The 24496-nt window shown below is 38.4% G+C and overlaps 1 protein-coding gene across 2 annotated transcripts in view; it reads left to right on the forward strand.

The window, feature by feature from the left end:
• LOC124865666 (collagen alpha-1(XIV) chain-like) overlaps positions 1-24496 on the forward strand; it is a 189246-nt gene that overhangs the window by 91565 nt on the left and 73185 nt on the right. For both annotated transcript variants that reach the window (XM_047360966.1, XM_047360967.1), the window contains exons 25-28: positions 895-969; positions 4827-4966; positions 10898-11021; positions 22452-22595. In XM_047360966.1, coding sequence (XP_047216922.1) covers positions 895-969; positions 4827-4966; positions 10898-11021; positions 22452-22595 — 483 coding nt within the window. The remainder of the gene's footprint in view (positions 1-894; positions 970-4826; positions 4967-10897; positions 11022-22451; positions 22596-24496) is intronic.

Here is a 24496-nt window from a genome sequence, read left to right on the forward strand (position 1 = left end):
ATTTAAGCCCTATTCCTCTAACAACTCTAACTTTTCTCTGCTATGCATCCATCTCAGCTCTACAATATTTTCTCTTTGCTAAAGCTGCCTTTTAGTCTGTCATGTCTCTGTCTCCCTTTGAGAAGATAGATTCTGCTTATGCAGTTCATCGGTCAGCTGATGAGCTGAGCTGAATTTCACATCTTCATGGACAAAAAGCGCTTCCCTTACAACTAGGGTTATAGATAGAAAATAGACGCATACTCTCAGACACAATTACACATACACATTCCCACTTTAATTTAACAGAAGACAGCTGGTGATTTAATTTAACAGCTAGCTCAAGGGTTTGGTTTCGGCAGGAGTTGAGAAGTTCCGCTTTCTACTTCAAACATTTAGATCAGCATCCAAAGTAAGCTGACTTGAGATGCTTTAGGGTCTTAAACTATACTGTATTACATTTAACCAGTTGTATCCATTGGGATGTATCTTAATGTATTACAGGTAGCCCCCGACTGATGTGAGTACTTCTACTGTCCAGCATTTTCCATACTAATAGCTATATTTTGCAGCTAATAGAAGGTATAGAACGTTTTAAATAGATCTAACCTAGTTAAGAGATTGGCTGGTTAATCTAAGAGAAACAAGACAGCTGGACAGTCCATGCACTTGTATTTTCGCGTGTGGTAATATTTCTGTAAAAGCCCAGAACTCAGTTGGTAAAGGTTGAGAAACTGGAAGGTTTTTAGCTTGACAAAAATGGGCTCTTTCAATCTTTTACTGTGCTTCTTAGTTTAACATTTCGGTGTGCAAATACGCTATTTATGTTTGAAGTTGGCAGATAAACTCTCTGATATAATTAACTGATGACATTGTTGTATTCTTGTCTTTTTCGGTATGGTAATACAAATTTAGTGCCAGAACCCACTCAGGCTCCAACTGAAGCACCCACCACAAAGCCCACTCCCACCATCCCACCTGCTAAAGAAGGTAAACCTGAACCACAACATGAAGAACACTTTATCTTATGGGTGCATACTTTGATTGGCAGCTTATGGACTGCATTTTAGTCAGATTCAACAAGCTAAGCAAGTGATTTTGTAAGCGGTTTCGTTCAGAATAGACTGAGCCATCTGTCCAATATGTTCTAACTGGAAACAGCACCCCTTTTAGCACCCCTGGGGAAGATGGGTAAAACGTATTTCATTTAATTTATATTTATTGCAATAGTAACATTTCACACTCAATAATTTAAAAAGATTTTACCTTTTAATTTGAGCACCTTTATTAAGCTGGGAAAAAATATTTGTATTTACATGAATTCACCAAACAACATCTATAGAATCAATAGAAAGAGTTCCTGGATACTTTTATTTAATATTGCTCAACTTTAGATGGATAGATGGATAGATAGATCAATAGATACTTTACTGATCCCAGAAGAGGAATAGTTTAGCATAGAAGCGTATGACAATAGACCAAATAATTACCAAATTTACAAGAGCAGTAATCAAAGTAACTAGACAGTAATAACCCCTTTGGACAGTAGGCCAAAAGACAACAATATGTACAAGGCACTGTGGTTTAAATGAATTTACATGATTTATAGGTTATTTAAAGAAAAGGTATTCAAGTTATTTATAGTTTGAGAATTCTACAGTATGTGCAGGAATAAAGTGCAGCAGAACGTCATCTGTTAGACAGATAAAAGCTGCTGTTGGAGAAAGGGATCTGCTGTCTCCCCAAAGGGTCATAAAGAGGGTGGGATAGATTATCCAAGATGGAGTTCAGTTTGTTCAGTGACCTCTTGTCTCTCCAAGCTCTGTCCAATGAGTTTACCTGCTTTGTTAATATGTTTATTGAGCCTTCCAACATCCCTGGCACTAATGCTACTCTCACAGCAGACCACAGCACAGTACATTGTACCTGCAATGACAGACCATGAGAAGATCCCCAGCATCTTACCCCACACACTAAGAGATCTGACCTTCCTCAGAAAATACCTATCTTCTTCCTGCACACAGCTTTGGTGTTGGTGCTCTAGTCCTTCCTGTCGTTAAGGTGCACTCACAAGTTATCTGTATTTGTCAACCACCTCCTCTCTCATATAATTTGAAAGGAAGTAAAACAAACTCCAAACATTACTGTTGAAGAACAACATTAAAGTTTTTAGTGTGGGATTATGCTGCTGCAATAAAAAAATTGTTTTAAACCTTTTTACAGATCTTTAACAGCGTTGCCAGGATTGTAGAGACATCTGTAGCAACATAAACTTAAACTTTTGCATTGTTTCTTAATGACTATCAAGAAACCAACTTTAAAATGAATTTTCCGTCTTATTTTACATCTTCACAAAGGGTAGGCTGTTGACTTAACAGTTGAGTTTTGTTGTCCCAGTTGATGTTTCACCTCAGAGTGGGCATGACTGTATTAAACCAAAACATTTCAAAGTTGAAGCGATCCTTCTTCAAGGGTTTGATTTGATAAAAATAGAATGAAAGATAAATAAAAAAATCAAATTAAAATTTAAAAAGGGTCGCAAATAAGTCTGTCAAGGCTAGTGTAGGGGGGGACCCTGGAATGCAGACGGACACGCAGCATTATGGTAGGTGAAATGATTTAATGAAGAAAAAACTTACTTCAGAGGGTGAAGACAAAGACAGACATGGGCAGGCTGGTAAGACAGGCTTGGCATGACCAAAAGGACAAGACATTAACAGAGTGAGTGAATGATCCAAAATGTTTCCGCGAGGAATGAACAGAACAGATGTGTATATATGGAGCAAGAAACAGGTGAAATGAGGAGACTGAATGCTAGGTGCAGGTGAACCAAATGAAGATGATTGAAGACAGGAGAGAACAAAACGTGGCTGGAGCAAAACAGAGACTCTTGAATACACTTAAACAGTAAACCATGAAACTAAAGCATAACCAGATCCAAAAACCCTAACTTGACAAAACATGAACTAGAAGACAAAAACTAAAGCATGACCAGGAAAATAACAGAAGCATGATTCAAAACCTATCCAGAATAATAATAATACTAAGGAGAATCCAAAAACACCCACAAATCATGACAAAGGGATTTATGAATAAAACACTACTGGTTGGCAACACCAGTTGTGAACCAGTTGTTTCTCACTGTGCCTTTGCTTTATTGGCCTTCCATTTATGTGTGTGTGTTTGTTTGTGTGTGTGTGTGTGTGTGTGTGTGTGTGTGTGTGTGTGTGTGTGTGTGTGTGTGTGTGTGCGTGCGTGCGTGCGTGCGTGCGTGCGTGCGTGCATGCATACGTGCGTGCGTGCGTCCGTGCGTGTGTGTTTGTGTGTGTGCGTATGTGTATGGTTGTGCCTTAGCCAGCAATAAATGATATCACATGTCTCTGTTGCCAATATTTTGTAATATTTGAGGCCAAAACTTAAATATTCACATACTACCTAAACCACCGCCTCTAGTCTAACAAAGGTTTCACTTTTTATTACTTTTCAAATGTAGAATTCTAAAACAAAAACACAGGCTAAAACACATGTTTGCAATCAACATATGAACTGGCTCAACATGTAGTCTCACATCATTTATCAGTGGCCCCTGAATTTTAATTGGCAAATGACAGCAGGAAGGATCTGTGTGCTGGAGCTACAAACAGGTCAGACTTGACAAATGAAGCATTTTATTTGTACTGCATTAAGGTTACAGTAACTGTAACTTGTTCCGTGATGTATAAATTAAGTCAGTTATAGCATAAATCACAGTTGATCATAATTGACATTATTTAATGGCTAAAAATAACAAACAACCTCAGAAAAAAAGGTTCAAACTCCCACCCATAAGATCCTTGGCCTCCTCCTCTTTTAAAAGGTCAGCCTACAACATTAATCTCTCAGACATGAACCAACTCACCTGCTGAGCCCGTCTTTAAGCGTTTCTGTTTAAGTTTCTGACCTTTGTCAGACATGTGCCTCCATGTGAAACTGCATGCGACCTGTATTTGCAACAACAACAAAAAGAACAGAAAAAAAGAATGGATTTGAGGGTTTTTTGTATGAAAAAGATAGACAAAAAAACCAACAGAGGGATGAAATTGCACAAACATGAGGGTTAGAAAAAAATAAATACAAAGATTGGTCTGCATAAAGTAGAAACAGAGAAACAGAAACGAAGATGGGAGAGTTAAAAAACACAGTGATCCTGAAAAAGTTAAAAGATTATTTAAATTGCTGAAAAAAAATGGGAGGACAGACTGAATGCATAGAAAAATATCAGTAAAACCCATCTCCTGTTTTATCCTCTTCTGTTGCTTCAGAATTACCAAAATCTTTCATGTTTTCCCTAACATTTATGGGGGCCGGTAGGGTCATCAACACTGCTTGGAATTCTGTGACTTTGAGCATGAAAAGCTTTTAAAACCCCTAAACAACTTTACAGCTGCTATGATATGGCTTCTGGGAGTCTTGAGAAACCTGAGAAGAATAAAAGCAGGTAGCCAAGTCACTGCGGGGCCAAGAACAGGACTGAGTTACTAACAAAAGAAGACATGAAACACATAAACCCATTAAATAGGGTTATTTCTGTGACTTTTGAAATGTTTGCACACTATTAATTCATCTTTTGAACTTAACACTGTGTACACTGCTCTCAATGCCTGATCCTTACAAATGTACCCGCTTCTAGGAGATGTATATTTGCCGTTGGTCTTACTTTGAATATTTAATCAGTCTGAATATGTTAGACAGCCTGTTAATATTCTTCTTTTGCTTTGTCCTTGTCTGACTTTTTTAAAAATAAGTTATTAAATGCAGGTGTAAAATGAGGGGCTGACTAAATCTCTCTGCGTGTCATGTCTGTCTAGTGTGTAAGGAAGCCAAGGCTGACCTGGCGTTTTTGGTTGATGGGTCTTGGTCCATTGGAGATGACAACTTCATGAAGATCACACGTTTTCTCTACAGCACTATGGGATCATTGGATCTGATTGGACCTGATGGCACCCAGGTTTGTCACATGATCATACCCACAACTATGTCAATTCAACCCATTTTCTAAAGTTTTTTTGTTTGTGGGTAAAGAGAGAAGCACAGAAAAATTGTCTATGCGTCTGCAATAATCTATTTTCAGCTTGATCTGCCCTGACTAGTGACTAGCTGATTGGAAAGTCAAAATAATTTGATGATTGCATTCAGAGGGTAAGTAAAAAAGTATTGAGAAGGTTAAAAACAGCGGCCAAAGACATAAACAATAATATGGCAAAGTTAGGAGTGGCAGAAAAGTATGTTGGGGTGGTGTAGTAGAGTGATACAGTGATAAATTGTGTGTTAGAAGTGACGGATGGGGATCAGGCATCAGCTCTCAAGTATTTTTTGGTTGTAATTGTGATACACATGGCAATAGATAAGGTCAATAGTCCCGTAGGATTATGAAGTTTGCAGATGACATTGTGGTTTAAAGTAGGAGTAGGTCGCAGGTATTAGAAAGCCTGGAGAGGTGAAGGCAAGCTTCAAGGAGAAAAGGAATAAAGTTCAGTCCAAGCAAGATGTAAATGAGAGGGAGAAGAGAGGAACAATTAGATTACTTGGAGCAGAGGTTTTTAACGTAGGTGAATTTAAATATCTGCTATCATCTGTGATATGGAAAAGACTTTGTGTTAATTTTGTATTTTATAGAGTGAGTCATTTATGTGTTAATTTATGATGTTTTATGGTTATTTCTTTTGTTCAGACCTTTTCCCAGTACGTTGGCCTCAGTTCACTGGTCCTCCCACAGCTCTCAAAACTCAGTCAATTAATCTCCACAATTTCCCAAGACAATAATCACTTTTCTATGTATGTAATATTCTTTAGTTTTCTTTCATTCTATGCCTGATTCTGATCTGCAAGTTGCCTGTATTCAGACATCTTTTGAATTATGTTTTCTTCCTTCCCTATTTGCCAATGTCTGTGGGTTTTTTTGAGTTTTGGACTTTGGATTTGTTATTAAAGTTGAATTTTCCATCAATCTGCCTTGGGTGCCTCACTACCATTTCATGTACTTTAACTATCCAAAGTAATTGGCAGTGCATATGAAAGATGAAGAAGAGAGTGCAGGCCAGGTAGAGCAGATGAAGATGAGTTTCAACATGTATTTGTGAGAGAGGGATTGCTGCATAAGTAAAAAGCAAGGTTTTCAAGATTGAGGCCTTGATGATGTATGGCTTTGAGACATTGGCAATAACCACAAGATGTAAAGTGGAGGTGGCAAAGCTACAGATGTTATGATTTTCTTTGTGAGTAATCCTAGTGGGCAACATTTGAAATGAGTATACCTAGGGGACAGCTCAGGCTGAGACAAAGTTACATGGGATGGTTTGGACATGTCCAGAAAATTTGGAAGAATGTAATGAAGAACGATATGCAAAAGGTTGATGTTACAATGGAGGATGACAGGGATAGGCAGGTGATATGCTGTGTAGACCCTTGAAATTAAGATTGCTCTAATATACAGTCTAAACAGCTTGAGTAATGTACCGTTTTGTGATTCAGGTGGTAAATTGTTTTATGTTTCACAATTTCCCCTTGAAAACTAAATTCTTTTCAATTTTTAATGTAAAGCAGATACTTGAACTGAAACTGCAAATATAATTTGACACCAAAATTAGGGAGCAGTTTTAGGGAAGTGAAACTCTTACTTAAAGGTATGCTAAACTACCCTACGAAAACAACACCTGCAGAATTAGGACAGTTTTCAGCTGTTTAGATGTTTTGCACGCAGATTATTGAGCCCTCATTGATTTCCACCAAATCCATTATATGGGTTCATATGGCATATGGTAATTACACAATTATTATGAACATTTGTAAATTGATCATTACACTTTATTCCTTTTTTGTTTTTTTATTCTTCTGCTTTTAGATTGAGATTGTGCTAATTCTGGTTTCAATTTCAATAGCATAGTAACTGTTTTTAACTCAATTTTGACGTGTCACTCCCCTGAGAAACCCACTTGGCTGCAGCCTTTTATCTATTTAAAAGTTTAGCAAAGTAAGAAGGAAATTTATTCCCCCAGTTAGCCAATCTTTACTTTCTGGAGGGACTTAGAAGTTGCTGAGCTGCATTCGATTAACTCTGCTCATTTGCTGCCACTGTGTTCTTTGCCAGGAAACATTACTTCTTGTGCATGAATTGTGGTTTTAATAAGTTAAATCTGCATGAATTAAAACTGGAATAAACATCAAGTGGTTCAAGCAGAGAAGGAGACACTATAGACATTTCTCTGAATAATGCTACAGCAGTCTTACCATTTTCTCTGCTATTAGGCTCATCAATAGCAATGCTAGGCTCTAACTTGTGGCAGTTTCCACCCTTCTGCCAGTGTCAACTGATTTATTCGGGCCTCTTTCCTGCCTCCAGTGTCAGCAGACTTCATCTGCTTCATTTGTCACACTATATACAGGGGTTGTACAATGAAACTGAAACACCTGGATTTAGACCACGATAATTTATTAGTATGATGTAGGGCCTCCTTTTGCGGCCAATACAGCGTCAATTCGTCTTGGGAATGACATATACAAGTCCTGCACAGTGGTCAGAGGGATTTTAAGCCATTCTTCTTGCAGGATAGTGGCCAGGTCACTACGTGATACTGGTGGAGGAAAACGTTTCCTGACTCGCTCCTCCAAAACACCCCAAAGTGGCTCAATAATATTTAGATCTGGTGACTGTGCAGGCCATGGGAGATGTTCAACTTCACTATCATGTTCATCAAACCAATCTTTCACCAGTCTTGCTGTCTGTATTGGTGCATTGTCATCCTGATACACGGTACCGCCTTCAGGATACAATGTTTGAACCATTGGATGCACATGGTCCTCAAGAATGGTTCAGTAGTCCTTGGCAGTGACGCGCCAATCTAGCACAAGTATTGCGCCAAGGGAATGCCATGATATGGCAGCCCAAACCATCACTGATCCACCCCCATGCTTCACTCTGGGCATACAACAGTCTGGGTGGTACGCTTCTTTGGGGCTTCTCCACACCGTAACTCTCCTGGATGTGGGGAAAACAGTAAAGGTGGACTCATCAGAGAATAATACATGTTTCACGTTGTCCACAGCCCAAGATTTGCGCTCCTTGCACCACTGAAACCGACGTTTGGCATTGGCATGAGTGACCACAGGTTTGGCTATAGCAGCCTGGCCGTGTATATTGACCCTGTGGAGCTCCCGACGGACAGTTCTGTTGGAAACAGGAGAGTTGAGGTGCACATTTAATTCTGCCGTGATTTGGGCAGCTGTGGTTTTATGTTTTTTGGATACAATCCGGGTTAGCACCCAAACATCCCTTTCAGAAAGCTTCCTCTTGCGTCCACAGTTAATCCTGTCGAATGTGGTTCGTCCTTCTTGGTGGTATGCTGACATTACCCCGGATACCGTGGCTCTTGATACATCACAAAGACTTGCTGTCTTGGTCACAGATGCACCAGCAAGACGTGCACCAACAATGTGTCCTCTTTTGAACTCTGGTACGTCACCCATAATGTTGTGTGCATTTCAATATCTTGAGCAAAACTGTGCTCTTACCCTGCTAATTGAACCTTCACACTCTGCTCTTACTGGTGCAATGTGCAATCAATGAAGACTGGCTACCAGGCTGGTCCAATTTAGCCTTGAAACCTCCCACACTAAAATGACAGGTGTTTCAGTTTCATTGTCCAACCCCTGTAGGTGCTTGCTAAACCTTTTTGTTTCATTTGTGTAATGTCTGCTGTTAAGCAGTTTGTTACCTTCGCTGTTCCCTATAACCTCCAAGCTGTGGGTTACTGACAGCAAACCCCTGGCTGTAATGTGAGAAAGTTGGCTTCACTGTAAAGAGGCAGTTGGCATGTAAATGTAATCAGACCTGAGCCAACAGCAGCACCATTAGTGGTGTTGAAGGGATGATAGTCATCCATCTGTCTAAGAGAAGTCAATTAGATTTATTGTAGATCAACACTAGATGTCTGAACATAAGGTCCCTTTTTAAAGTATTCACAACCTCATAAACCTTTCCATATTTTGTCATGTCTCACAAACCTCACTGTGTTTTGATTTTATGTGATAGACCAACACAAAGTTGTGCATAGTTGAGAAATGGAAGAGAAAAGGTGCATAATTTTCATTGATTTTCACAATCAAAATCTTAAATGCAGTGTGCTTTTGTAAAGCAACCCCTGTGCCATTACACCATTGCAGTTACACCAAAGTCTTTTGGGGTATGTCTCTACCAGGTTTGCACATCTACAAGCTGAAATCTTTACCTTTTCCTTTTCATGAACCTTAATGTCAGTCATATTGAATGTAGAGCATCTATAAACATCAATTTTCAAGTTCTGCCACGGATTCTAATTTGGATTTAGGTCCGGACTTCGACTGAGACATTTTTACACATGAATATGCTTTGATCTAAACCATTGCATTGTAGCTCTGGCTGGATGTGTAGGGTCGTTGTCCTTCCAGAAGGTGAACCTCCAACCCACTATCAAACCTTTTGCAGTTTCTAAATGTTTTGTTTTGTTTTTTTCCTATATTTGGTCCATCTTCCCATCCAGCTCTCACCAGTATCCTTATCACTGTTCAAGAAAAACATCCCCATAGCATGATTGTGCCACCACCATGTTTCACAATGTAAATGGTCTGTTCAGGGTGATGTGAGTTGTTACTTAATCACTACACATAGCATTTTGTATGTTGGTAAAAAGTTATTTTTTGTTCTCTTCTGATCATAGCACAAACCCCAGTGTGTGTTTTGCTCCCTACAGGTCGTGTGACAAACTACAAACTGGATTTCTCATTTTTTTCTTTTAACAATTACTTTATTTTTTTCCTCCTTTACCATGAAGGGTAATTTGACGAATGACTTCCTGTTGACAGATCCTTCCATCTGAGTTGTAAATCTCTGCAGCTCCTCCAGAGATCCCATGGGCCTTTTAAATGTCTTAATCTCTGATTAATACTCTTCTCACCAGGCCATGTCATTTTGCTGGGCAGCCTTGTCTTTGTAGGTTTGCAGTTGTGCCATACTCTTTAAATTTTCAGATGATGGATTGAACAGAGCTTTTTCTGTGTAATACAATTTTGAAAACTGTGTATCCCTTTGCTTCGTGTTGGTCTATCATCTAAAATCACAATAAAATCCATGGAGGTTTATGGTTGTGACAAGAAAACTGTGGAAAATGTATTTGTCTTAGCAAATCTAACTTGACTATAAATGAATTATCAAAAAAATTAATTGAGCATTTAATGCCATGTCTTATCTAAAGTAAATGCAGAGACTATAGACTCAGACCACAAGTATGTTTCTTTATAAAGCCGAATTTAAGTAATTTGACTTCGTTTTATCAGTTTTTTTGTTGTTATTTTTTTAAGTTGGCTGAATCAAACCTAGGGCTGCACAGTGGTAGCACTGTTGCCTTGCAGCAATAAGGTCCTGGGTTCAACTCCTGGCCGGAGGTCTTTCTGCATAGAGTTTGCATGCTCTCCCTGTGCATGCGTGGGTTCTCACCAGGTACTCCGGCTTCCTCCCACAGTCCAAAGACATGCCTGTTAGGTTAATTGGTCTCTCTAAATTGCCCTTAGGTGTGTGAGTGTGTGCATTGTTTTTTGTGTGTTGCCCTGTGATGGACTGGTGACCTGTCCAGGGTGTACCCCACCTCTCGCCCATAGACTGCTGGAGATATGCACCAGCTTCCCTGCGACCCACTATGGAAGAAGCGGTAGAAAATGATTGACAGAATCAAACCTAAAGAGACTAATGTTTTCATGTGATTGTGTTTGTGGCCTTACTGTGAATTTATAGGACCAAATGTTATTTTCTGTTAAATTCATCCCTCTGTAGAAAGCTTAAGTCAAGATAGGAACAGACAGATAGGAATTTGATGCTGAAACCTTACGAGTCGTCTCTGTTTCTCTTCAGGTGGCCGTCGCTCAGTTCAGCGATGATGCACGGACGGAGTTTCTGCTGAGTTCTCACAGTAACAAGGAAGCTCTGCTGGGAGCTATTCAGAAGATCAGATACAAGGGCGGGAACACCAAGACAGGTTAGAAAAAGATGTCACCATGACTACTGTGGTGAAAGTTTCACTTTCAAACGAAGGTAAACGTGCAGATTGTCCTTTCTTACCTCAGTCTAAATTTACCTGAGATTTCTGAAAACAGTCCTATAACATTCTTGCAAACAGTAGTTTCCCCTCGTAAAAAAGGTTTAAAAAACTTGGAGTCCTCAGATAGTTCTTAATATTGATATTTGAAACAGAAGCTGAGAGCTCAATGTTCCCACAATGTCTTTCAAAACTAACTTTGCTTCTCCAAATGACTCTTTTTATAATTCCTGGACCAGTGGGACAGATCCATTTACATTTCTGGAGAGAGATACTGTGACACACTCCTAACAGCTACTGTTTTACTTTATCTGGAGTCAGAATGGAATCTCTTTCTAAGATAATATAAGCATCATTTCCAAACCTGAGTTCTCCATGTTGGTTTTGGAAAAGTGTTTTTTGTTTTTTTCATGCAGCTCTTTATTCTGTTTTCATCCTGCATGCTGACACACACATCCAAACTCATATCAGCTTTTGAAGGTGCTTTAAATGAAATATGTTGACAGGTTAAAAAAAAATGCCTTAACTCCAAACAGTTGGTCATCAAATACATCTTCAAGTATGCGATCATTTTAATAGTATTGAAAACATAATCAGTAAAGATAAGATATTGCACTTAAGAAGGGCCAAAATGTAAATATCATGTAATTTGTTCAATATTTTAATAAATGTAAAAAAATAATAAAATATGTAGTTATTATGTCAGAGTTATATATAAATATTTAAGTATTTAATTAAATATTTTCATACTCTTCCTTTGCAGCATAATGTGAATTTATTTTTTTTGTCAGCCTTATCCGACATAGTAAATGGGTGGCGCTAACGTTGCTATTGACAAGGTGATTGCCATTGTGTTGCTGTGCATGTTAACCAAGTAGAAGTTAGAGTCTGTTTGAGGACCCATAATCACAGTTTATTTATTCTTTTATGATATACATTAGCATAAAAAATATGAAGTAACTAATTAAATACTAATATAAATTTATATTTTATGCCACATATTTTGTGCTTTAAATGTCTTGACACATTAAAATTATTTTAAATTGTGTTTTATGTATTTATCTTAATTTTATTTTAATGATTACACATGTGACTATATTTAATTACTTAGTATCATTAATAAAGCTTTATATACAGGTAGTCTCATTGAGATATGGGTTCTCTTTCACAAAAGAGACCTGTTAGACTTATGCAGAAACTCATGACTTACTAAAATACATTGTCACAATGTTTAAAATACTAAATAATTTAAAAAAAAAATAAAATAAAAATAGATAAAGAACAAGAGCAAGAACTTTCTGAAATTGTTGCAAGAATTTTTTTAAACCACTTATAAAATCACCAAGAGGAATTTGATCCGAGAGTTTCAGGTTCTGTTAACGATGAATCCAGGTTGAAGATGCAGAGTAAGATAAAGCTGTTTTTCTTGACTCTGTACAGACAGCGGGAGCACAGACAGTGATGACATCCTGGGATCATAGACTGTAACTGGTGTGTTTAGGTGACATTTAAGAGGACAAATACAGAGGCAATAAACCAAGAATGGACTTGTTGATAAAAATGTACCAGTAACAAACTGTGCGCTGAGACAGTGATGACCAATTAACTAAAGAATACAAAGTGCAATGATGGATGAGATATCTGCATCCAGTTATGAATCTTAAAGCTCCATGATAATCTAAATCTAATAAATGAAGAGAACTGTGTGAGGAATTCATATATAAATTGTCACTTTGTGACAGGCACTCTCTTTTTGCTGGAAAACATCATCACCTTGGTTTTAATTAGATTCAATAGCAGTCTGGACTGTTCTAGCTGCCATTTGATGACAGATGCAGACTGCAGATGCCCAAAAGAAAGAACAACAGTGTGAGCACAACAGGAAACAGTGATATAATTAGCATAGAGGACAGCCTGTGTGTGTTGACCTACTGTTGTTGAAACAACAGTGTAGGTCCCAACACTGACCCTTGAGGTACACCATTAATAATATTTAAGACCTGATAAGAGTCCAATGATACGAACACACTGCTATCAGTTTGACAAATAATTATTAAACCAACCCAGAGCATAGTCAGACAAGCTGATGTCACATAGCTCCTGGCACCAAATGGTAAGGTCAACAGTGTCAAAGGCCTTAGAAATGTAAAGGAAAATGGCAGCACAGTAGGTTTTGGCATCTAGGGCTTCTATAATGTCAATGATGGTTTTAGTGGCAGCAGTGATTGTCCTGCACTTCTTTCTAAAACCAAACTGATCATTTGAAAGTATATTATTTAAATACAAATAATTATTCATTTGATCATTTACCAGTTGTTTTAAAATTTGGCTAAAATTGAAGGTTCTGAGATTGGCCTGTAATTATTCAGAACTGAATGGTCACCACTTTTTAACATAAGTAAAACGTAAACAGTTTTCCAGACATTAGGAATGACATTGTTATTGTGATGTCTTCTTATCTATTTATTGCATTCTGGCACCTTGGGCCGTTGTTATCATTTGCAAGATGAGCTGTTATAATGATATTTTTTTTATCACACTGCTTTCAAAAAGCCAGTAAAATCTATCCAACTAAATGGCTTCAGTCTACAACTTACTGCTGGGAGAAAATATATTTAATTTGCGGTTTGGATGCATGATAAGCAGTCCTGTAAAATTGAGACGGATGTTTCCTCTGTACCAGGACACAGGAGATGATTGTCAATAATTCACCGGGTTTCTGATTTTATTGGTAATCCTGGTTGTTGAGAGCACTATTATTCAGCTGAAATCTGAAGTCTGTGCTCAACATCTGTGCAAAGTAATTCCGTCCTTGAAAATACAATAAATACATATGGTACATGTTCAATGCCTCTGCAACATTTGCATCTGACCCACCTGCTTATGTGGGCAAGTTTGTCTCTTGGTTTCAATTCTTAATCCTGATCATTTTGTTCTCAGGTCTCTGCAAATATCTTCTCTATTTGTTTACAGCTTAACAGAAGGAAATGGAACGAGTATTTTAGCTGACAGGACAGTCTCCAACCCAAGTTTATGTGGTTTATGGTAAAGCAGAAAATTATCCATAATATTTAATCTTCAGCACACAGAGGGCTAAAAAAGCAGGAAGCTCTCTTGAGGATCAGCTAATGCTCAGAGACACAAAACATGTTTGTCTCCTTCTTTCTCTTTGTCTCTAAGCCAAAAACTGAAAAATATTAAAACAAATCTTTAACCTTCAGCTTACAATGAAGAGAAGCAGAGGTGCCTTTTTATACAGCAAAGCCTTTTTTATTATTCTTGAAGTTTCCCTGTCAACACATCATAAAGCTGCACTGTTTTAAACACGCACACAAACATTTTAATTTTCTTCAGATTAACTTTGAGAAGATGCAGGGATTCAACGTACTGCAAAGATGCCATCCATTATGACAGTGCCAAAAGCAAATTCTATCCTAAAATCCATAAACTGTTTTTTTTTATGCCTAATAGGGGCCTACACTGACTTGCAATGGATTCATACCCCTTTAACTTTCTTCACATTTTGTCGCAATACAATCAGAATCCTCAATGTATTCTAATACAAATTTATATGACAAGCCTGTGAATATTTTGGGGTTTTTCTCTATCAGCTTTGCACATATAGAGACCTTTATAGAGATATTTTTGCCTATTGTCTTTGTATATTTTCCAAAACTCAGTCAGATTGAACAGACAGCATCTCTTAACATCAATTTTCAAGTCTTCCCATAGATTCTACTCGATTAGGTCTGGATTTTGACAAGGCCCTTCTAACACATGAGTGTACCATAAATGTAGCTGTATGTTTGGAGTTGTTGTCCTGCTGGAAGGACTCCCAGTCTCAAGTCTTTTGCAGCATCTAACTGGTTTGTATTTAGGATTGCCCTGTTTTAGCTCTATCCACCTTCCCAGTAACTCTAATCAGCTGTCCTGTCCCTGGTGAACAAAGCACTGCACTATGATGCCTCCACCTCTTATGGCTTCCTTTCAGCAATGGCTTTGTTCTTGACTTTTTTCTTCTGGACTAATAGTTGACTTGTAAACAGATTGTCCCTGAGCTGTGGCTTTCTGCAACTCCTCCAAAGTGTATATGGGCCTGTTGACTGCTTCTCTGATTCTCTGATTCAGTAGATTATAGTTTGGTACGTTTGTAGTTGTGCCATAATCTTTTCATTTTTTATTGATGGATTTTATAGAGCTCTTTGAAATGTTTAAAGCTTGTGATATTGTATTATAACATAACCCTGCTTTATTTTTCCCTGACATGTCTGCTGTGTTCCTTGGTCTTCGTGTTTGTTCTGTAATGTTCTTCAACAAACCTCTGATGCCTTCACAGAACAGCTGGATTTTTATTGAGATTAAACTGCACACAGATGGACTCTGTCTACTAACTAGGGCACTTTTGAAGTCAATTAGTCATACTGGATTTTATGCAGGTGTATCAGAATAAAGGAGCTGAATACATGTACAATTTTCATGTTTCATGTTAGGAATAACCGTGCTTACTATCACTTATAGATGAGCTTTTACACACAGACCATAATGATAAGGTATAAATGCTAATGTTTTTGCTTTTGTTAGGATAGGATAGAATCCTCATTGACGCACGTCATAAGGACAAATGACCTATAGTTTGACATAAAGTTTAGTACATTGGGTTTGATTATGAAACGCTCTGTAACCGGGTTGGTTAGAATGCTGCAGCCACACTTAGATTCTGGGTTGGATACCTGCTATTACACACTCTATCAGATAGACACCAGAATGGTGACACATAGTCTACTGATAAACACTGAGGGAGTGTACATCCCATGGAGGGAGTACCAGACATAAAAACCATGCGGACCTTCTTTCAGGGCTGTTTGGTCACTTCAATCACTGAGCGAGTTAAGGACAGGAGCCATCAGCGCTGAACTCTGTAACCATTCCTCTGCCTTATTTAGAATAAAAGTATTGAGAGTATAGAACAGTTTGAGAGTCATTCCTTTAAGAGATAGCGTTGGAAACAGTGGTGACGCTTCTGGCGAAAAAGGATTCAGGGGAGCTCTGAGGCTCCCAACAGGGTGTGGTAGCTCTGACATTCATTTGTTAACAAATCTGAAAAACCAGGAACAATTTTCCTCCCAGTTCATAATTATCACACAAAACCTCAGTTGAAGCTTTTGGTTATTTGACAAAATGTGAAATAGTTCAAGGGGTGTTAATACATTTGTGAGGCACTGTACCTAAGACAAATGTCATCTGTATTATTTATTTATTTATTTGTTTTTTTGTGTGCTTATTATGCCTTTATAAATAAATACTCTGTTCAAATGTTGAACCAGGATAACTCTTTGATTTTGTGATTGGTTAATTATTCACAACTGTCTGTGTTTCAGGAGTCATGTTCTTTAAAGATATATTTGGAGCCATGCTGGCATCTTTCTGTAGCGACCCCTTCCTGACTAAAGGCATTTTTCTCTGACCTCTAAATAACCAGCATTTTATCTTACCGCCATTGTTATATTTAAAACCTTTTGCTTTTTACTTCAAATCATTTTCCACAACACTTTCAAGACTGTCATATTAATGAGCACAAGAGATAGACAGAAATTGTTAATCTTTCAATCTTACTGAAGTGAAATTGTAATTTATCAGAAAATAATCATGCTTTTTCATTTGGTTTTGTATTCTCAAAGCTAAACGATGTGGTCTGTTTATTGATCACTTTCCACTATGTGAAACAGAATTAACCTACATGCTGTAGTAATGTAAGTAGATGACACCTCTATTAGTAGATCACACCTTCTATTTTGAGCAAACAAAATGAAATTGTACTGCCAAGCTGCAACTGTAGCAACAGAAATTGAGTTTCTTGCTTAATGGATTTGCATAGATTATCAAGGTAAAATATGTCCTCTTTCCCTTTGCTTTTAAGATGCATCATATACAAAATCACTCTCTATAACCATTCCACACATCACATGTAAAAGAAGCTGCCTCTTTAAAAACACCATTAGTTGTGATACTAATACACTAGAAGAGCACTGAGGGCTTAGTCTATTAGAGATGATATTTCAGGATCTGGCTCCTCATAATGAATGTATTCATCAGAGTATTAGTGAGCCTTGCTTGAATGGCTGTTTGGTGATGTTATTCTCTCTGCCCCTGCATTTGGGATATATATGAGTGTGTGCTTTAACATACTCACACCCTGAGTAATCATCCTTCATCCTTCATACTGCTTAGCTCTACAGTATACAGGCAGTGGGGCTTTTTCCCTACTTGGGATCAAATATCTAAGTGCAATACAAGGACATTGAGTGTGTGTGTCTGTATTTATATAAATCTCATCATAAATTATTTCATGTTTTGGTTGTCCTTCTATTGATTTAGGTTAAAGTGTATTTATATATATAAATATATAATGGGTTTGCATATAATTTATTATTTATTCTTATTATATATTAATTAAGATATACTTGATGTTCATGTTTTGCTGTTGTTTATGCAGACAGCCAGCTTCAGCTGCAGCAGTAATGCAGGAAAGTGCAACATTTACTGAAATGTTTGTTAGTAACATTTTTTGCATATTCTTTTCACATTTGACTAAAGCAGTAATAATGATAGCGATAACTGTGGGATATTTGCAAATAATAATCCTGATACAAAATTTTCGTATCTTGATATTTCATATTTTCATATGAAATGTCCTCATAGTGCCCTCTATAAAATATTGATGAAATATTCACTTCATGACAGTTCCCTGGTCAAATTGTAAACATTGGCCCCAACTAACACCAGCTTGTGCTATCTGCTTAGCATGTAAAAAGTTAATATTAAGAGAACAGACTCAATATCTAGTGTGAACTAAAGTCTCAACTAAACACAGACCACTAACATTAACATTATTATATACCAATATTTCACAATCTTTAACAAACATTTTCTCCTCTTTAAACCAACAAACTGGGTCACAGTTTTTGACTCACTGCTTGGTTAAAAACTGCCTAACTTCTACTGGAGCAGGATCAACACAACAGTTTTTTTATGTAGATGTATTTTCAACTATACTTGGTTGTTGAAATATTAGCACAGCTATTGTTAGGTCTTTAAAATGGCTACATGAAGATCAAACAGAGTATATGACTTTAAAGTTCCTACTCAGTTTTCAACAAACTTTTGCATGTTTGATCAAATAAAGTACATTATTTGGATTTTAATTTGTTTTGTAATGATATCTCCCTTCTTAGGCAGTAGGGGAAAAGCTGAGCAACACCAAAACTTTTTGTTTTTAAAAACAGTTTAGTAACAGGATTGCATTTACCTTTAGTTATGATCATTTAGATTTTTCATCATCCCCTTTTTTATGTTCTAGTCTTTTCCACATATACCCTCTCTATCAACCTCCATCCATCAGCCCCCAGCTCCATCTGATAGCCCCCCTTCTCTCTGTGTTGTCATGTGTGTCTCTTCATGCCTCGCTAGCTGCTGTATTTCTAGACATGCCCGTCACGATCAGTGTGTACAACCAGATGTACAGCTCGCAGATGTCTGACATCACAAGATTTTACAGGCTGATAGCTTTGTCATTTGTCATCACAGACAGCTTCATAAAAAAGTAAAAAGAGAAAGTTATGATATGGTCTTAAAGATTTGCTTGGTGACGCAGCCATAAAAAAGTTATTTACCACTGATAGATTTATGGTTGTTTGTTAAATTTATGTAACATTTAGAGCTTATTATCAACTAATCTCTATAGCTCACATATATTTCTGTCCTTTGCGTGAGGATTAACAATGATACCAGATGAGCAGCTGATGCAAATGACATTGGACCAAATTATTTGGCATTAAAATAAAAACAATACCTGTTTGTGAAGATAAAACTGCTTTCTTACTGATTTGCAATATATATTACTTTTAGTTTATTTCACTTCTTAGGGAGAAAACAGAGCCATCAAGACATCTACTTAAAAAGCTAGCACCATACCAATTGATGTGCTGTTGTGAGTCCAAAGCCATTCTTTGTGCAGGTAAAGATTTAATAAATTCTCTGAGTGGTACTCACAGACATGGTCTTTGTCAGGGGTGGGTCTGGAAACCTTTTAAAGCCATCTAGACATTTCATATTGAACGATTAGGCTCATTAACAGGCGATCAGACCACAAAGTGTTCAAGCCTTCTATAACTTTCTGACATATTGCTAAAACCTACATGACATGTTTCTGTTTGGCTCATTTCTCAGTGTTTAGGTTGTCAGTTTACAGACAGAAGTAAAAGTCAATCTTGTGAAATTATCAAAAACGTTTAAGTTATAAAAGCTATAAGCCCCTTGTTCAGAGGCAACCTGTAATAAAGAGGACTGTGAAAAAATGGTCACAGGAAGCTGAAGAAACTCTGCAAGGTTGCTTTGAGGCTACAGACTGGGACACACTGTGCCAGCCACATGGAGAGGACATCTATGCCATGACTGAGTGTGTAACCGACTATATAAACCTCTGTGTGGATAACACCATTTCCACCAGAACCGTGAGATGCTTCCCCAATAACAAACCCTGGATCACCAGTGACCTGAAGGACCTGCTTAACAAGAACAAAAGAGCAACTTAAAGTCAAGATAAGAGACAGCAAGGAGGTGTACAAGAGGAAGCTGGAGAGCAAGCTCCAGCAAAACAATATCAGAGATGTGTGGACAAGGATGAAGAAGATCACAGGCTTCAAGCAGAAGGATGATCAGACCAATGGAGGTCTGGACAGAACCAATGAACTGAACACATTCTTCAATAGGTTCAGTTCAGAAACAAGCTCAGCATCCTCCTCTCCAGCTCACAGCCAAACAGACATTCCACCTTCCTTTGACCCACAGGACCCACAGCTGTCCAGTAACACCTCACATTTTTTATCTTCCACCTCAGCCCTAGACCCTTCTGCTTCTACATGTTTGCCTTCAACCATATCAGAAGATGGTGATACTTCCTTTGCTTTCCCCTTCCACCTGTGTGTCTCAAGAAGTCAGGTGAAGATGCAACTGGAGAGACTGAATAGGAATAAGGCTGCAGGTCCAGATCATGTCAGCCCTAGAGTCCTGAAAGCTTGTGCAGAGCAGCTCTGTGGGATTCTGCAGCACCTCTTCAACCTTAGCCTGGCCCAGAAGAATTTTCCGGTGTTGTGGAAGACCTCCTGTCTTGTTCTGGTACCAAATAAAACTCACCCATCAGTCCTCAATGACTATAGACCTGTTGCCCTGACATCTCACATCATGAAGGTCCTAGAGAGAGACTCCTGTTGACCCACCTGAGTAAGCAAACAGTAAACTATCAGGACCCCCTTCAGTTTGCTTATTGTTGTGGATTTGGAGTTGAAGATGCCATCATACACCTGCTTCAACAAACCACCGTTTGTGAGACTGAAGGGTTGTGAGTCTAACCAGGTAGTCAGCAGCACAGGAGCACCACAGGGGACTGTACTCTCACCATTCCTTTTCACTCTGTACACCTCAGACTTCCAATACAAGACAGACTCCTGTCATCTGCAGAAATACTTGGATGATTCTGCAGTCGTGGGGTGGATCAGAGATGGACAAGAAGCTGAGTACAGGAAGGTGGTGGACCGCTTTGTGGCATGGTGTGGAAACAATCATCTCATTTTGAACGTGACTAAACCAAAGGAGATGATTGTAGATTTTAAGAGAAACAGGAATAGGTCAAAAACTATTTCTATCATGGGAGAAGAAGTGGAGGTGGTGGAGGAGTATAAATACCTCGGTGTTCACCTGGACAACAGACTAGAGTGGAGATGCAACTGTGAAGCCATCTACAAGAAGGGACAGAGCAGACTGTACTTCTTGAGGAAGCTTAGGTCCTTTGGTGTTTGCAGCAAGATGCTGCATATCTTCTATAAGTCTGTTGTGGAGAGTGTGATCTCTTCTACCATCATCTGCTGGGGAAGCAGCATCAGAGCCAGGGACTTAAAAGAGCTCAACAAGCTGATAAAAAAGGCTGGTTCTGTTCTGGGGACTCCTCTGGAACCTCTGGAGATCATTGTGGAAAGACAGATTCTTCATAAAATGAAGAACATTATGGAGAATCCTGAGTATCCTCTTCATGAGACTGTCCTACAACAACAGAGTGTCTTCAGTCAGAGGCTTCTTCAGATCTGCTGTAAGACGGAACGCTACAGGAGATCCTTCCTGCCCACAGCCATCAGCATCTACAACGGCTCTTTGAAGAAACCTTCATAATATGAGCTACAACAACATTTAATTTCCCTTTGGGATTAATAAAGTATTTTTGAATTGAATGGAAGTTGGTTTTTTATCGAACTGGCAACTTTGCAAGCTTCCTGTGCTGCTGCTTTTTATTTCTTCAACAAAGGTTGTTATGTTTTTTACCTTCTATAATAATGTTTTTGAGATAACAGATTATACAATTATAAAGTAGTTTGTTGGCTTGCATTTTGCTAAGTTTTAGTTTTTTTCAGACACTTTACAGTAAATAGGTTCTAAAAACAATGTCAGAAAAAGACTGCTGTTTGAAGAGGCTTTAAGGAAATCAAAGCAGTAGGAAGAATTAATCAAAGGAAGCAAACTCCATCGATACATTCAAGAATGGACCTTTAATATGGGTTTCATTTAAAAGATGTAATTACATGAGGGGCTGGTTCTGATGGATGGAGTGTCAGCAAAGTACTAGAACAGGAACATACTTAACAGATTGAGGAAACAGTCGTTAATGTCCAGGTTATACAGTATATTTCACACAGAGCTGTGAATCAGAGATTTGCAAGAAATGGCTGATGAGACCATAGAGGTAAGTGTTGTCAAGGTGAACTGAAAAATGACTACAAAGAATCTTTTTTTTTTTTTTTCTATTTAAGATCTTGGGATTAAGCTCGCCTGGAGGAACCAAAATCCACAAACAGAACTAAAACAACAAATCAATTGCAGCACCCTCCACACTTAGTTGCCCTCCTTATAAAGATGTGTAAAACACTTTAAAGAAAGATCTTTTATTGCAGCAGAATAATCTCACACTGAACCTTTTAGAAAAATCTAATTTATAATTTGATTACATTTACTAGAGTGGGGAAACAAATCTCCTTTAAAGTAAAAAATAATTTTCACAAAATCCCCAGTGCCACATTTATTCCCACTGGGGCTTACTGGCCAACAAATGTGGATTCTGTATCCACAAAGTAAAGGCTGAATTATTGTTTCTTGTGTAAGATTATGCGACTGCAATAAAATATTACTTTATTTTAAAGGTTGGTAAACAGTTTGAAGGGTGCTTTAAGCAGGGCCTAGCAGTAATTGCTGAAACATTTAAACCTGAATGCTGTATGTGGATGTTTTTGGTTTTCTTACTTTTGGGTTGTTTTGTTTCCTGCTCAGGTCGAGCCATCAAACATGTGAAGGAATCCATCTTCACCACTGAGGCAGGAGCCAGGAGAGGTGTTCCAAAGGTTCTGGTTGTTCTGACTGATGGACGTTCACAGGATGACGTCAACAAAGTGTCGAAGGAGATGCAAATGGAGGGTGGGTGTTTTGTTTCACCAAGTGTAAAAGTCTTGACTACACCATGTTACAATTTTTTTGGAGGTCAGAACTCGGATCTGGGAATGATAACACACCCAAGTTTAGAACATTCTAGAGATGCACTCTAGTTGTACTCGGGAAGCTGGATTTTCAGAGTTCCCGTTCTGAAATACAACAAGACAACACTATGAAGTCAGAACTTCAGCTGTTGAGAAAATATAATGTGAAAGTAAATTTTATTAGCACTTAAAACCTCAGGAACCCAATGGCACACATACACCACCACTCAAAAGTTTTAGAATGCCTTTCTCACTTAATGGTTCGCTTTATTTTCATGACTATTGTGAAAATTGTAGATTCTCATCAGAGACAACAAAACTGTGAATGAACACACATGGAATTATGTAGTAAACAAAAAGTGTGAAATAACTCTAAATATTTTCATATTTTCACAAAATAGCCCCCCTGTGCTTTGATTGCTGCTTTGCTCTTTTAGCATTCTCTCCATGAGCTTCATGAGGTGGTCACCTGAAATGGTTTTCCAAAGAGTCTTGAAAGAACTTCCCATAGGTTCATGGGGAGACGGCCAAACATTAATATTTCAGTCATTACAGCAAAGGGCAGCTACTATAAGGATTTTAAAACGTAACATATTTAAAGTACTCATACTCGTAGTCTTCCGCTTATCCGGGACCGGGTCGCGGGGGCAGCAGACTCAGCAGAGACGCCCAGACGTCCCTCTCCCCAGACACCTCCTCCAGCTCCTTGAGAGACATAGTCCCTCCAGCGTGTCCTGGGCCGTCCCCTGGGCCTCCTCCCGGTGGGACGTGCCTGGAACACCTCCCAAGGAAGGCGTCCAGGAGGCATCCGGTATAGATGCCCGAGCCACCTCAACTGGCTCCTCTCGATGTGGAGGAACAGCGGCTCTACTCCAAGCCCCTCCCGGATGGCCGAGCTCCTCACCCTATCTCTAAGGGAGTGCCCGTCCACCCTACGGAGGAAGCTCATTTCAGCCGCTTGTATCCGGGATCTTGTTCTTTCGGTCATGACCCAAAGTTCATGGCCATAGGTAAGGGTAGGAACGTAGACTGACCGGTAAATTGAGAGCTTCGCTTTTCGGCTCAGCTCTCTCTTCATCACAACGGACCAGCACAGCGCCCCCATTACTGCGGCAGCCGCACCGATCCGTCTGTCGATCTCCCACTCCATTTTCCCCTCACTCGTGAACAAGACCCCGAGATACTTAAACTCCTCCACTTGAGGCAGGAACTCCCCTCCAACCTGAAGAGGACAGGCCACCATATTTAAAGTTATTTAAAAAAAATGTGTGTGCTGCATAATTGCATATGTGTTCATTCATTGTTTTGATGCCTTCATTGAGAATCTACGTACAATGTAAATAGTCATAAACATAAACAAAACCATTAAATGAGAAAGGGTTTCTAAAGCGTTTGACCGGTAGTGTAAGTCTATAATTCTTTTAGTTTTTGAGAACATGAAATGTAGAGAAGTACATATTTATTGGATTGTTTTGCTGCTAGTAATTACCTAAACAGCAACTGGTAAATTTTACTGGTTTTCTGCCTCTCAACTATCTGTGTGTTTGATTTATGCAAGAAGTCAGAGCTTGAAGATGGGAATAACATCAAACCTAATTGTGCTCTAGCTGAATGTTGGAAAACCAGTACAATTAGATTTTTGTTTTGGTGCTAACTACTATTGGCACTTCAAGCAAATAAATATCTATTCCTCTCCATTTATTTGTTCAGATACTAAAGGAACATGGTCACAAATGAAGATTGTTTCGCATTTTATATAAGCATGGTTTAAAAAGATACATACCATCTGAGGTGCTAATATATACTAAATCCTTGCATTTTGTATTTTAACTGCACAGCAGC

Source organism: Girardinichthys multiradiatus, chromosome 3 (assembly GCF_021462225.1).
Source record: "Girardinichthys multiradiatus isolate DD_20200921_A chromosome 3, DD_fGirMul_XY1, whole genome shotgun sequence".
Lineage (NCBI taxonomy): Eukaryota > Metazoa > Chordata > Actinopteri > Cyprinodontiformes > Goodeidae > Girardinichthys > Girardinichthys multiradiatus.